This window comes from Delphinus delphis, chromosome 10 (genome assembly GCF_949987515.2).
Source record: "Delphinus delphis chromosome 10, mDelDel1.2, whole genome shotgun sequence".
NCBI lineage: Eukaryota > Metazoa > Chordata > Mammalia > Artiodactyla > Delphinidae > Delphinus > Delphinus delphis.
Genome location: NC_082692.2, coordinates 43,066,499 through 43,081,764, shown reverse-complemented (window position 1 = coordinate 43,081,764; position 15,266 = coordinate 43,066,499). Strand labels below are relative to the sequence as shown.

The window sequence follows — 15,266 nt, the reverse complement described above, 5'->3', positions numbered from 1 at the left end:
TTAGCATGTGTTTCTTTATTAGGTTGTTTCTTCAGGGAGTACTGGACAGACCATTGAAGCCCTAACCCTATGTAGATCACAGGATATTTTTTGGGTTTTTGGGTTTTTTGTTGTTGTTGTTGTTGTTTTGTTTTTTGCAGTACGCGGGCCTCTCACTGTTGTGGCCTCTCCCGTTGCGGAGCACAGGCTCCAGACGCACAGGCTCAGCGGTCATGGCTCACGGGCCCAGCAGCTCTGCAGCATGTGGGATCTTTCTGGACCGGGGCACAAACCCATGTCCCCTGCATCGGCAGGCGGACTCTCAACCACTGCGCCACCAGGGAAGCCCTCAGGATTTTTTTAAATCATGTATTTAATTTTTTTTCTATGACAAAATAATCAAAAATTAAGAAAAATCAAACTAAGACAAAGATTAAATTTGCATTATTGGGGGATGAGGGGGAACTGGATGAAGGTAATCAAAAAGTACAAGCTCCCATTTATAAGATAAATAAGTTCTAGGGATGTAATATATAGCATGATGAATATGATTAACACTGCTGTACGTTATATACAAAAGTTGTTAGGCGAGTAAATCCTAAGCGTTCTCATCACAAGGAAAACAATTTTCTATTTCTTTGATTTTGTATCTGTGTGAGATGATGACTGCTCACTAAACTTACTGTGATCATCACTTCATGATGTATGTGAGTCAAACCATTATGCTGTACACCTTAAAGTTGTACGGTGCTGTATGTTAATTACATCTCAATAAAACTGGAAGAAAAAAATATAGCTTGTAAAGATATAAATAAATTTGCATTGTTTCCAGAAATTGATCATAAACAAATTGGCATAAAGTATTTAACAATATTTTCAATATTTTGGAACTGGTTTCCCAATATTATTACCATTAAGAGGGAAATACGTGTCTGTGATACCTGCCTTGTGGTTGAGGAATGCTAGCATACTTTTCTAGTGTTGGCTGTGGCTCCAGAACGTTTAGTAGTTTCTGGTGCGACTCTTCATTTCTACGCAGGTTTGTCAACAGCAGCATCATGTCCATCTCATTTTCATATTTGAAGGGCTGCCAATCACTATTTTCTAAAGATATAAATTTAATTTCTTTGCCTTTCCTCCCACAGTTTATTCTGCCAACCATTTAGTAAACCTAACTGCAGACTTTGCTGGTTTGGGTACAACATTTACTCAGTATCCATTCATTTTTATTTCTGACAGACTAAGCATATGGTCCTAATGCTCTATGAAATCAGACTCTTGGAACAAGATTCTGTTATAAATTTATTGCTCGTTACCTTTATGTGATGTTACATTATATACATCACTGAGCCTGCATGAAAAGCTGCATAGATGAAACAGATCTATTTTGACTTTTGAGTTTGACTTTCTTTCTTTTTTTATAAACATGGAATTCAAATAACCTTAGACATAGTTTATGGCTTTTCAGATATACTTGCATGTGTTATTGGCTATAAGGTCTTTATTCACATTCCATGCCTTTCATTAAGACAAGGATAAATGAATAAATATTCCCATGACTGTCTGATGCAGGGTTCGGCAAAGTAAGGCCTAAGAGTCAAATCCAGCCATCGCCTGTTTTTGTACCGCCCAATTGCTAACAATGGTTTTTACATTTTTAGATGTGTGAAAAATACTCGAAATAGAATAATACTTTGTTTCACTCAGAAATTATATGAAATTGAAATTTTAGGCTCCATAAGCAAAATTTTATTGCAATATAGCCATATCCATCCATTCACATACTATCTACGGCTGCTTTCATGCTACTGGGGCAGAGTTGAGTCACTGAGAGGGGGAAACTTGTAGCCTGAAATATATACTATCTGTCCTTTTTGAGTAAACGTTTGCTGGTCCCTGGTCTAATGCATAGCTGACTTTATTTTTAAAAAATTCTAAATATCAAGAAGTTTATGCATGGCTTCCCTGGTGGCACAGTGGTTGAGAATCTGCCTGCTAATGCAGGGGACACGGGTTCAAGCCCTGGTCTGGGAAGATCCCACATGCCACGGAGCAACTAGGCCTGTGAGCCACAACTACTGAGCCTGCGCATCTGGAGCCTGTGCTCCGCAACAGGAGAGGCTGCGATAGTGAGAGGCCCGCGCACCGCAATGAAGAGTGGCCCCCGCTTGCCACAACTAGAGAAAGCCCTCGCACAGAAATGAAGACCCAACACAGCCAAAAATAAATTAAAAAAAAATAAGAAGTTTATGCAGTCAAACTAATATTAGAATTAGTTATTCCTTTTCCCTAAAAATGATGCAGGGTTCAAACTTATCCATTTCATGGTATTATACTTATTATTACAGTACCCTTGTTTATTGCCTGGACAAACTTAACTCCATTTGCTATTTCAATTAGGAGAAAAGTTTACCCAAAGAAGAAGAATGCTAAGTTTCAAATAAATTCCCTTTTCTCCATTTTCTGTCATTATCTATATATTTAATTTGTTTTAATGAAGGTAATTGCACACAGGAATAACTCTGATCTAGAAGTAAAAGAGTCTCTGTGTTCAAATTTAATCATCATCTTGTTTTCTAGACTCACATTAAATAAATAATTAGTTGAAGTCACTGTGAAAGGCAGACGACAGGGCCCGTTAAGACAGGCCCCTTGGATCTTTGATGTGCCTACATTTTCTTAGAGGTTGAGGATAATTAAACTGGAAGGTGACACCTTAAGACAGGCTGCTCTTCACAGTGAACTGCTACATTGATTTACCAGAGACAACTGTCAGAGTGAAAGTAGCATTTATTCCTAGATGAAAACATTAGCTGTCTTCTTTGAAAATAAATTATTTTGTGGCTCCCATCACCCTAAATTTTTTCCTCTTTCATTTATTTGTGTTAGAAATAATTAAAATGGGTTAGCTTTTTGAATATTATTTATATAAATTATGAATAAACCCCAGAGACAATAATATAGAGAGATTTTTTGTGTTTCTGCAGTGTTTTACTTTATTCCAGACGTGATTGGGGATTCTCTATTCTTAATTCCTTTAATCAGTTATCAAAGGTTATGGGTTTTTCAGATTATATTCCAAAATAAGTCCTGGAAATCATGTATTTTCTTTGCTACAAGTCATTTCTGGAATATTCTGAGGAATTCATTCTTTGATTCCTCAAATATTTATTGAGTACTTACTGTGTGCCAGGCACTGTTCCTGAGATTTGGGGTATATCAGAGCACCAAATGGGACCAGACAAGATTTTTACCCTTGGGGAGCTGACATTCTAGAGGGAAGAAACAGGCAAGAACCAAAGTACATGATAAATAAGTAAATGGCGTAGCATATTAAGAGATGATCAGCAAAATGGATAAAAAAAAATCAGAGCAAGGCGGGAGAGAAATATCGGAGTGGGAGTTGGGATCTGAAATAGGGTAGTCAGTGAAGGCCTTGTTGACAAGATGATGCTTAAGCAAAGAACTGAAGAAGCTTTGAGACTTAGATAAGTAGATATCCAGGGGAAGAGCATTGCAGGGAAGGGGGGTGGGATGAGAGTGAAGACCCCAAGGTGGGAGAAAGCGGACCTGTGCGCAAAACAACAAGGAGACGTCATGGCCTGATATGGGAACCGCGGTGGGACATTTTGCTGGAGCGTGGCATAATTGAGCTGACTCTTGGCTGCTTTGATATGGGGGTGGGTTGGGGCAGGGCAGAGCAGGAAGAATAGCAGTAAGGATGTGGCAGTAATTCAGGAGAGAGATGGTGCTGGTTTGGACCAGAACCCATCATGGAGGTGGTGAGGGTGGGTGAATTTTGGATGTATTTGGAGGTGAAATGTGTAAGGATTTCCTGACAGATTGGATGTGGAGGTGAGAAATAAAATGAGTACGTTTTGACTCCAGTTTTTGTGTTTGTTTCTTTTGCCTGGGAAGTTGCTATCTGTCCTCTATAGGTGGAACTAGTTTGGGGGTGAGGGGGGAGGCAATCAGAAGCTCCACTTCGGGTATCCTGAGTTTGAGATATTTATTAAGATAAAATCAACTCTGTAGCATCCCAGTTGGTCCTCTCCCAGTGTTTGTCTCATGGAAGAATAAAAGAAGTGTTGTTTGAATATTTAATATACATGAATATAGTAAGCACCACTGTAGTTTGAGTGAATTAATGAAAGCATTCATTGAGTGCCAGGTGTCAGGCTGTTCACCATCACAACACAAAGGATACAACCTGATCCTTATTAGAACTTCTCAAGGTACATGGTGTTGTCTGCATTTTACAGAAGAAAACATTCAAGGCTAGTGACTTGCTTGAAGTTCACGTGGCTAGTAAGTGGCTTTCACTTTGAGATTCAAACTCATGTTTCACGACTTCAAATACAGCCTCCTTTTGATTTTATCAGTGAACTCACAAAAGAAATATTAGTATACCTGATAGACTGCCGTTTGTTGAAAATCTGATTTTTATCTTCAGACTATAACACAAGTGAACAAAAACAAGCCTGTAAGAAGCATGAACTCTACGTGAGCTTCCGGGATCTGGGATGGCAGGTAAGAATGGTCAGCCAACATGGCTGCTTCTTTTTTGCTTTATTATCAATCCTGAATTACTCAGAGTCTTTGTCAGTAATTTTTCCTATACAGTAACCAATTATTTTCGACGTGACTATTCAGTATATAGATTATCCACATCATTTTTATTTCTCCATTATCCTTTCACCATTGAAACATAACAGAGTTTATGGTTAAAAAAAAACAATTATGCTGAAGAAGAAATGCACACTTAGAGAGTGAAAAAAAAAACCCTGTTGTTTAAATATCCCCAAGTTTTCATTTTAATACCATTTTTCAGATTAACTCAAGCAATTTCCATTTGCCTCCTATGGTCCCAAACTATTGGTATAAGAAATAGAATCCTTGACTATGTCTCTGTCATAAGGTAGATCTACAGAAAAAAATTTTTTTCTTGTACTTAAAAATCTTATTGCTTTCTTTTATATCTGCTTCACAAACAGGGTGGGAAGGAGGATTTAACCAAAATGATTTTTAATGGCTCTGTGTTGAAATAGTTTAAATTGGATTGCCTAGATTACATTATTCCATTACATTGGATCCTCAGAATATGAGCTATTATACTGAGAAATAATATTAACAAGTAAGCATTTTTAAATTTACATGAATTGTTCAATAATTTTACATCGGTGACAAGTTTTACGTCTCTGGAAAAAAAATCAGGGCCACCATTATAAGTGCCAACTTTTTAGCTTCCTAAAATTTTTCACGTACAGTGCTCAGGAATTTTCTCCAATTCATTTCTTTTAAAGAGACTATAAAGTTAACACATGAATGGAAAGAAAAATAGGACAAGGCACAAATCTTACAGCTTTAGGAGCTTGTCAAGCTTCTAAAGCAGGAATGAGTTAGTAAGAAGTAATGAGAATGATCTCAATTAAGTTTATTCTTCTTTTCCTTTCTGGTTCACTTGAACTTTCCAGAGTTCATCATTTCCTGTTTAAACAATATTTAGAATGCTATTTCATGATTAAGGCTTTATTCATGAATACATGGGTTAATACAGGCTATGAATATCTTACACAGTGACCTCTTGGGAGAAATTACAGAGGACAATTTCTTGTGAAAATATTTATACTTTTGTTGTAAACTTTAACTTAACCATAAATTAAGGACTTGGGGGAGGCTGTCCTATTACAGTAATTGTTGGACTAAGAAGAGAAACCAATCCAGATTATATTATATTATATTATATTAATTATATTTGACTATTCTTTAAGAATTGATTTTCTGTGTTTTTATTTTGGTGATATTATTTCTTCTTCTCTTCTTGTGCATTTTAGGACTGGATTATAGCACCAGAAGGATATGCTGCATTTTATTGTGATGGAGAATGTTCTTTTCCACTCAATGCCCATATGAATGCCACCAACCATGCCATAGTTCAGACTCTGGTATGCTTTCTTTTTGCAGGATGGAAAGTGGTTTATTATGCAAACTTCCTATAAAGTTATTTCAAAGGAAAGCATCCATTTATAGTTAGAACTGCATTTTCTTCTCTTCTCAAACTCCTAAAGTAACAATTGTGCCAAAGTAACAATTGTCGATATAGTCAGGAAATTTAGGCTGGCCTAAAGAATAATTCTGATTCCAGAATGGGGAAGGATTCAGCGAGGAAAATTGGAGTAATCACATAAAGTGGTCATTGTGTACTGATTTTTTCATTAGACAATATGACTAACCACACAGGCGCTGTTTCTAACCTAACAATTCATTAGCAGTCATTGCAAAAGCATTGAATGACAGTTGTACTGAATTTCATCTGAGGGTTTTTTCTCTCATCATTTAAGAATGTTCTATAACGTACTTTGGTATTATGGAAGCTCTTCAATGTATTATAGAGTATAAGTAGAAGATTGGTTTCTATTTTTTGATACTTTTTTTTCTTTATAATCTTTAAGGTGGAAATTAGCCTTCCTTTTGTCCCTTCCACACTTAGGAATATAACAGTGACTTAATCTCTAATAATCTAGGCTTATTTTTGTGAAAAAGATAATGAAATGTTTATTTCATCATCTCTAAATGGTCATACTGTATCTAATGAGCTCATGAAAACCCTTGAGAGTCTGATGTGCCTGCCTTACTGTGTGTGACTTGATATGTGGGGTGAGGGGAGGTCAGCCTCTGGAAGACTAGGGAGAGGCTTCTAGAAGATGCATAGCCTACATGATGTGATCCCACATTAAAGTTTGGGTTCATAGGAGCATTTCAACTAAAAGTTATTAGGACAGAAGGAAGGGAACACATTATTTTAGAATCAAGACAATGATGGGATGGGAGTAGAGTCACTTGGTGGATGGTAGTAGGAGAGCAGGAGCTATTAGAAGAACATCTGTCTTTGTGGGTGAGGCTTGTTTATGACCAACAGAGATAGTAACTATTAGAATTTGTGAGGAGTTAACTCTTCAGAAGATTACCTTTTTTCACACTTAATTTACAATTTAAAGCTGATGGAAATAACATCCCAGTTTCCTTATGAATAAAGAACTGTATGTATACATTGACAGATTAAATCATTTGACTTGATGCTTTGCTGGCATCTTTCTGACCTCAGAGGTACTGCAAGACAGCTAGACACCAAAGATACATATCTATGGCAAGTAAAGCATAGATATTGTCAAAACCTTGGATTAGAGAGGAAATAGAGAGATAAAACAAATATATATTTTTAAAGGTAGTCATTTATAAATATTCTTTTTTTGCCCAAGTTTGAAGATATGCATTTATTTCAGAATACAATCACATAAAATTATCAGGTTGCTTTTTAATAATGAATGGAAAACATTTGCTCATGTTTATCCTTCCCCAACACCGATTTTTCCACCCTAGATTTCTTTGATATATCATACCCAGAAAACCCATATGTCTAGGGAGAAACTCTTATTTCCTTCTTGATAACAACATTTATATTGATTTAAAGAAAACCTTAGTTTGCTATGGCTCTTATTTCACTGTCTAAAGTGAAGAACCAGAGTCTAAATTCCAACCAGCAGGCTCGCTCATGCTTGCTTTGATGTTGCCAGTGCCATAGAAATATTCTTCTTTTTATTGATTCTTGACCAATAAGGTTGCCATATGCAAAATATAGAGTAAATTCCTGGGGCTATTTTAAATTCTCATATTCCTTCATCTTTGCTATCTATAAATATAAGCACTTCTTGATATAGAATATCATTACTGGAGCAGGTATGTGGTACAAGGAAGGGTATATTGTATTCAAATTTCCTCCAGGAAAAGAATGTCTGTGGAGTCCAGCCTTCTATTCTTCTGTATGAGAATTCACATTCTGAAACGTGAGTCATCTGAAAACAATCGCAGAGAGAGGAGCGCTGCTGTCTCACACCTGAAAGGAAGAGGCCTGGTCACTGTCTTTCTGCCTAGTCACGACAGAACAGCCACTATTAGCCTATAGAGAAATGCCACTTAATTTCCCAGCAGTTAAGCTCTTTGTACTGTCAATGACTTAGAGAGCTTCCTGTGTTTCCTTAGATATGCATCCAAGTTCCCTCAGGCTATACAATGCTTAAGTATGGAAAAAACTCTTTGTCAAATACCCCCCATCTCTCTCTTTTTTTCTTTTTTAAAAAATATATAATTATATACTGTCAACTTTTAGGACTGTAGTCTAGAAGGCAGCATCTAAAAACAAACATTTTTTAAAACACTGACACAGACTTGGAACAGGACCCTGGTCTGGATCACTGTCCTGGGATGTGGAGCATAAAGTCATCCCAGAACTTTAAGGGATGTGGGAAGTTTGGTGGGTTCCCCCCCACCCCGCCCCGCCATTGTACACTCTCTGTGTTTGTCCTATGAAGGACATGAAACAAGAAGACAGACGTGTTTGTTGTTAAAGGAGAGCAGGTTTGTGACAACTGTTTGAGAAATGATTGAAGAACAATCCCATTTTTTCAGAGTGATGGCTTGGTGAGGCAGTCCTTGAAGCAGGGGGTTATCCATCACTGGTGTGAGAGTTGAGGACGTTAAAGCCGAGGAGGGCTGCAGGCTGCATCTGAAATTGGGAGAAACCATCCAGCTTGCAGTTTTGTGAGGTCTTAGGAAATTTCACATCCGTGTCTGATCACCTCATTTTTCCTGCTGTGTCTGTCCATAGGCAGGGCTCCTATATCATTTCAGTCAGGAGGTTGTGCAGCCAAGATTCTAAGAGCTGTATTTTCTCTTTGTAGATCCCTAAGGACTCTGCAGTGGGACTTCCCATCAACTCCTCTGGAGGAAGGGCTGGGGGCAGCAGGGGTGGGTGGGAAATGGGGTACAGTGTTCTGGCTCCTTCCTTGATTATTGAACATCAGAGGCAAACCTGCCAGTCTGATCAAAGTGAGAACAAACCCTTTACTTAAGCATTTCATTGTCCATGTACAGCTTGCCTTTTCAGGCTTTGGTGGGGAAGATGGATATTTAATTTTTAAAATATCTAGGCTCCTTGCCTCTGCTTTAGCTTAGCCTGCTTTTTGGCACTTGTCTAGGGGAGAAAGCAAGTCAAAGGATGTTACACTCTGGCCAATCTGATAAGAACTTATGGGGAGAATAGTTGAAATCATTGTTTTAAAGCAAGTATTGGATTTTACCTGGAGTTTATTTTGCTGTGATTTGTATGCTTCCTTTATCATGGAAAATGAAGAGTTGGCACAGCTTTTAATTTTATTGTCAAACAAAGTTATTGATTTACTGTTTAGTTATCCTTTCAAAAATAATTCTTAGATCCACATCTTTCTACAGTGCAGTGGTATGGCTTCATTGATTTTGCATTTAGAACTTCTGTATTTCTCATGAAGTAAATAGAAGTGGTCATTTTAACCAAAAGCAACCCAGTGCTAGTTGCCATGTTCTTTCCTCCAGGAAAATTTCCACTGAATATTCCATAGAGAGAGTTTTCCTTCCTTGGTAGAATATTTTTTAAAGCGCCAACATGTAATTAGAACTGGTGGGTCGAGTCTAGGTGTTAATACTTAATACACCCTTCACTACCAGCCCTACCCCACCCTGCCATGGAACATAAACAGAAGAAAGAGAGGTAGCTTAAGGGGGTGCTGATAGTCAGTGATAAAACAAGAATATTACTTTCAAGCTGCAGACAAAATGTCTATCTTAATTCTTAAAGAACAAAATGTTTTTCCCCCCCAGGTTCATCTGATGTTTCCTGACCACGTACCAAAGCCTTGCTGCGCGCCAACCAAATTAAACGCCATCTCTGTGTTGTACTTTGATGACAGCTCCAATGTCATTTTGAAAAAATACAGAAATATGGTAGTGCGTTCGTGTGGCTGCCACTAATATTAGATAATAATGGTAATAAGAAAAAGATCTGTGTTAAGGTTTATGACTACAATAAAAAGTATCCTTTCAGATAAAAGGGGAATTTCATAAAATTAGTCTGGCTCATTTCATCTCTCTAACCTATGTACAGTATCATGTATATAGTCACTTTTATTTATTTAAAGGTATATATTCTCCTTTGTGGATGCCTTTTCAATAAAATGTATTTTATAGGTCACTGCAGTATGCAATAGATCACACAATCTAACTTTCAATAGGATATGCTGAGTCCAATTCCATTTCAACATTTTTTAAAGTATTACACTTTTTACATAATTTTCTGAAATTAGGCAGAACTCCTTTGACTGTTAAGTATTGTTGAAGGAAACTGAATGCATTTGGTTAGGCTGTGCCAATGAAAACTCTGATAGGATATTTATTTAGAAATAAAACTTAACAAAATAACCACCCCAAACAAAAATTCTTGGAGGAACACAATTTTTCTTTGAGAGTTTCTGCTTCGTTAGATAAAGTGAAATGTTGAACTGGATTTGAATAAATAAATGGGAGGCAGAACACAGAAGCTGAAAGGTTGCACATAATTGTCATAACTATTTGTTTGAACAGAATTGGTGTAACTGTAGGAAAGCGTTCCTTCTTGGCTCATGGGTTGTAAATTTTTCAAAGAGCTCAAAGCTTCAGGAATTCTGTGGAGACAGACTTGAGCCTGTGTCCATAACTTTCCAAGTTAACACTAAAAAAGCATAGTACAACCTTCTTACCTCAAATAAATCATGTCTGCCTATTATCTAGAACACTACTGCTGCAGACATTTTTTCAGATTTAAAAACAGTCCAAAATAAAGAAACATTTACATGTGCTCCCCTACCCTCCCCACAGACAAGAGTCACTGCATGCATAAAATATACCCGAGCAAAGAGGCCTACAGAGCCATTTTCTGTAGCTCTATTTTATAACTGAGTGTGCTGATTGATGGGATGCAAGGAATTTTATTTAGGGTAAAAGCACTGAAACTCAACTGGAGGAAATTACCCCAAATCCCAGAATGGCTTTGACAGAATTGCCATTTTGAAAGAACAGCTGAAATCCATTTTGCATATCTTGGAGAATGAGCTCATTGAAAACCTTATTTTCGAGGGGGATTTTGTAAACCTTCCTCCAAGCACAAATAATTCCAAATGGGAAGGTTCTGTTGTGTGTATGTGCATGTGTGTTCTTCCCTCGGAAATTAATTTATTTTCTCTCCCTTTTCTCTCTCTGCCTTTTAAGGCTTGTCTTTAACCCACTGACTTTTGGAAGAATGACATTTAGTGGAAAACTTGCTATTTATGTGGGCTCCACGGCTAGGATTATTTACAGTCCATCTAAAATATTCATAAAGCACCATTTATTAATCACCCTTTTGGACTTTTTAAGTAAAATTTGTATCAGAAATAGCTTTAAAATGTTATGGATTTGTTCGTGATTCAGGAATATTGCAATGTAGTTTTAAAATACAGTTTATCTTAAAGTAAATTTGATAATAACTCTATTTGGGGTACATTAAGTAATATATTTTTGAATTAATGGTATACCATTATAAGAATAAGAAACGAAAGTCTATTATATTATTCTTTAAATATGTTGTTTAAATATATTTCTATGTTTTAAAATACATTAAACTTGTGATGCTAGTTTTTATTGTGCTTCTTGATTTGGCTGTTTTTATTAAGAGGGATACGAAATGTCATAAATTGAGACTATAAGCATATCAGATGTAAAATGTTTGTGGATTACATGTTTTTAATTGTCAAAACTAGTTTTTGTGCTGTTGATAAATAACTCACTATTAAATGAGCAAAGCAACCATCCATGAATTAAATATTTTCTTGATCTGTTCAAACAACAAAGAAATATTTAATTTTTCTTTTTTTGTTTTCTTTTCCTTTTTCTTTCTTTTTTTTTTCCTTTTTGGCCATGATATGTGGCTTGCAGGATCTTATTTCCTCAACCAGGGATCGAACCTGTGCCCCCTGCAGTGGAAGCGTGGAGTCCCAACCACTGGACCATTAGGGAATTCCCCAAAGAAATTTTTAAAATAGCAAAAATATGATTAGGTTGGGAAATTACCTTACTTATTCTCTTTCATTTAAAAAGGGAGATATTTGGCATTAGTATTTTCACATTTATATATATATATATATATATATATATATATATATATATATATAGTGTGTATGTATATATATACACATATATGTGCACATATGGCCTGTTACATTATTCTCAAATAACTATTATAGTAAATTCTTAGTATTACTTTGAATACTCAAGCTATTAGCAGAAATCAGAATAATTTGGCCTATTTTAACAGGATCCAAACTCTTCAGTTCTTTTTAGCTAGTTATGTATTGGTTTCTTTGTCTGTATGTTTTTAATTTTTCTCCTTTATAGGTATTTTGCTTTGTAAAGTGGTCCTAATCCTTTTTGAAGTTAGAAGGGCATCAATTACAAATACTCATGTTCTTTAAAACTAAGGCAAATATAAATTGTCTGCACTGAAGTAAAGAAAGAATACACAAAAAAGAAAATGCAAAATTATTTTTTTCTCAAGTAAAGAACTGTCATTTTATAATCCCTGTATCACCATCATTAAATCTGAGCCAGTGCCTACTGGCTACTATACAGTCTGGCAAACTTCATTTCTCAAGACATTTACAGTGAATGATTAGGTTCCTCTGTAGCTCCATTCAAGGCAGAAGAAATCCTCATTCCCAAACACAGGTCACTGTCTCATAACCATTCAATCAACTGCTCAATGGATCATACAGTCTTGCTCTCAGATTACCTGCTTTTCTATGTTTTTCCTTTTGCAGTTTTTTTTGTGTGTGTGGGGGGGGCGGTGGCTGGAACTTTTTGAACTTACAAGTGAAGATGCCTTTGATGATAAAGTAGATACATCGCTAAGTATACATCTATACAGCTGAAATTTATCAAGTTTGGTTAAGATCATAACTGGAGAAAAAGTAGGAAAGTAACAATCAATGCTAATATTTATTCTTATGTACGCAGAAAAGTAACACTCTATCCAAGTTAGCAATTTTTAAAAAGCCAAGGTTCTGCAAAAATCACTTCCAAGTCTCTTGCCATATTTGTTAGAAGCTGTTTGAAAGATGGGGATTTCAAAGACAGGAGAACCTGGATCAGATACAGCCTTTAAAATTACACAGAAACTTCAGACTTTTAAAAACATGCACTTTAACCTTTGCATCTTAGTTTCAACTTTACAGAGGCAGCTAGCCTCCAATCAGTGGGGAGAGGATGGGGAGATGCACTTCAGCCTCAAATCCTGTGGCTTATATATAGGAGGGTAAGAGAGGAAACACTGCCAAACAGCCTCCTCACTAAGCATCTGGAAACAGGACCTAAGCTGATGGTTCAGTGGGTTGTGGTCAATGTTTTCTTCCCAGTTCATTGTGACTACATGGTGAAATACAATAGAACCGACCTAAAAAAACTACAGTGGTTATCATCCTGCAGATACCTATAGGAAAAGCCCAAACTAGGAAAATAATTTTCTACCTTGAGCCACAGGCCAATTAAGATGTCTTCAATTATGTATCTTTATACTTTCTTCATTAAAACACACAATACATACACACTTGTAAGTGTATTTATTTAAATGAAACACATATACACACATACTTATATAAAGATGTATTGTTTTAAAGAAGAGAGAATAAAAACATGAATACAAAATCTTTTAAATGAACCCATAGAACTTCTGGGAAGGAAAAATATAATACTTAATTTAAACTTTATGGGATATGTTATGGGAAAAGTAGTGAGCTGAAAGACAGATCTGAAGGAATTATCTGGAAGGCAGCTTTGAGACAGATAAAGTGAGAGAAAGTCAAAAAGAACTTAAAGTAAACTGAGTAATAACATCAATTTAATCTATATTCCAGAGAATTGGGGACAATTTGAGGGCAAACAGGTAATCACTATCCTCAAATTGCTCAGAAAAAATAGCTGTTATTTGGAATTCTCTACCCAGCAAAACTATTTCAAACATTAGGGCAAAAGAAAAATATTCTCAGGCAAAGAAAAATGAGAATTTACCACCAATGACAAAGCCACTGCTAAAGGTTTTACCTCAGAAAGAGCCAAAACTAACCCCAAAAGGAAATGTATACAAATATGATGAACAAGAAAATAGTAAACATGGGGATAGATTAAGATAAAAATGTCTAATAATTGTGGTTTATAACAGCAAGAGAGTTAAATGACATTAAATAGGGTTAACTACAGCAAAGTACAGTACAACTATAGAATGTATTATGGAAGGTGGATGGTCGGAAATATATGTTTTGTATTTTACTTGATGATAATGATTAAGTTAGACTGTTAACTACAGAACACAATGCATATTTTGAACCAGGGTTGGCAAACTCTTTCAGTAAAAAATGTGATAATAAATATTTAAGGCTCTGTGTTTCTGTTGCAACTACCTACCTCTGCTACTGCAGTGTGAAAGCAGCCATCCACCATATGTACACTAATATGTGTGGATCTGTTCCAATAAAACTTTATTTACAAAAACAGGTTGTAGGTAGGATTTGGCCCATAGACTGTAGTATGCTGACATCTATTCTAAACCAGTAGAGGGAATAATTGCAATGTGGTAAAATGTAATCAATTCAACAAGATAAAAAAAAGAGAAAAGGATAAAAAGAAACATAGCAAAAAGGAAGTATTGCATATAATAATATGATAGAACTAAATCTGACATGGTCATATAGTATTAAATGTAAATGGACTAAAAAGATCACTATTACCAGATTGGATTTAAAATAATAACTTCAACAACTAGTTACATTCTGTTCAAAAGAGGCACACCTATGGGCTTCCCCGGTGGCGCAGTGGTTGAGAGTCCGCCTGCTGCTGCAGGGGACGCAGGTTCGTGCCTCAGTCCGGGAGGGTCCCACATGCTGCGGAGCGTCTGGGCCCGTGAGCCATGGCCGCTGAGCCTGCGCGTCCGGAGCCTGTGCTCCGCAGTGGGAGAGGCCAGCAGTGAGAGGCCCGCGTACCACCAAAAAAAAAAAAAAAAAAAAAAAAAAAGAGGCACACCTAAAACTTAAAAACACAGGAAGGTTGAAAGTAAAATGAAGATAAATATATATCAGGCAATACTCATGACAGCAAAACTGGGTTAATCATATTAAGCCATTTCTAGGGAAATGAGGGTCAAAACATATCAATAAAACTTGTAATCACTATTGTCATTTCTAAGCTTAGATGTAAGACATAGGATTCCATTTCAGAGTCATACAAAGTAAAAATTGATAGAATTTCAAGGAGAAATTAAAACCGTACCTTTTTAGTGAGAGGTTTGAGCAAACCTCTCTCGCTAACTGACAGATTAAGAGAAAAATGATCAGCGAAGATAGAGCAAATATACC

General features: G+C 36.3%; 1 protein-coding gene across 1 annotated transcript in view; it reads left to right on the top strand.

The window, feature by feature from the left end:
* BMP5 (bone morphogenetic protein 5) overlaps positions 1 to 9,942 on the top strand; it is a 117,282-nt gene extending 107,340 nt beyond the window's left edge. Inside the window, exons 5-7 of the mRNA XM_060021356.1 lie at positions 4,433 to 4,509; positions 5,814 to 5,924; positions 9,673 to 9,942. Of these exons, the coding sequence (XP_059877339.1) occupies positions 4,433 to 4,509; positions 5,814 to 5,924; positions 9,673 to 9,822 (338 nt within the window). The 3' untranslated portion in view covers positions 9,823 to 9,942. The remainder of the gene's footprint in view (positions 1 to 4,432; positions 4,510 to 5,813; positions 5,925 to 9,672) is intronic.
* The last annotated feature ends 5,324 nt before the right edge of the window (positions 9,943 to 15,266 follow it).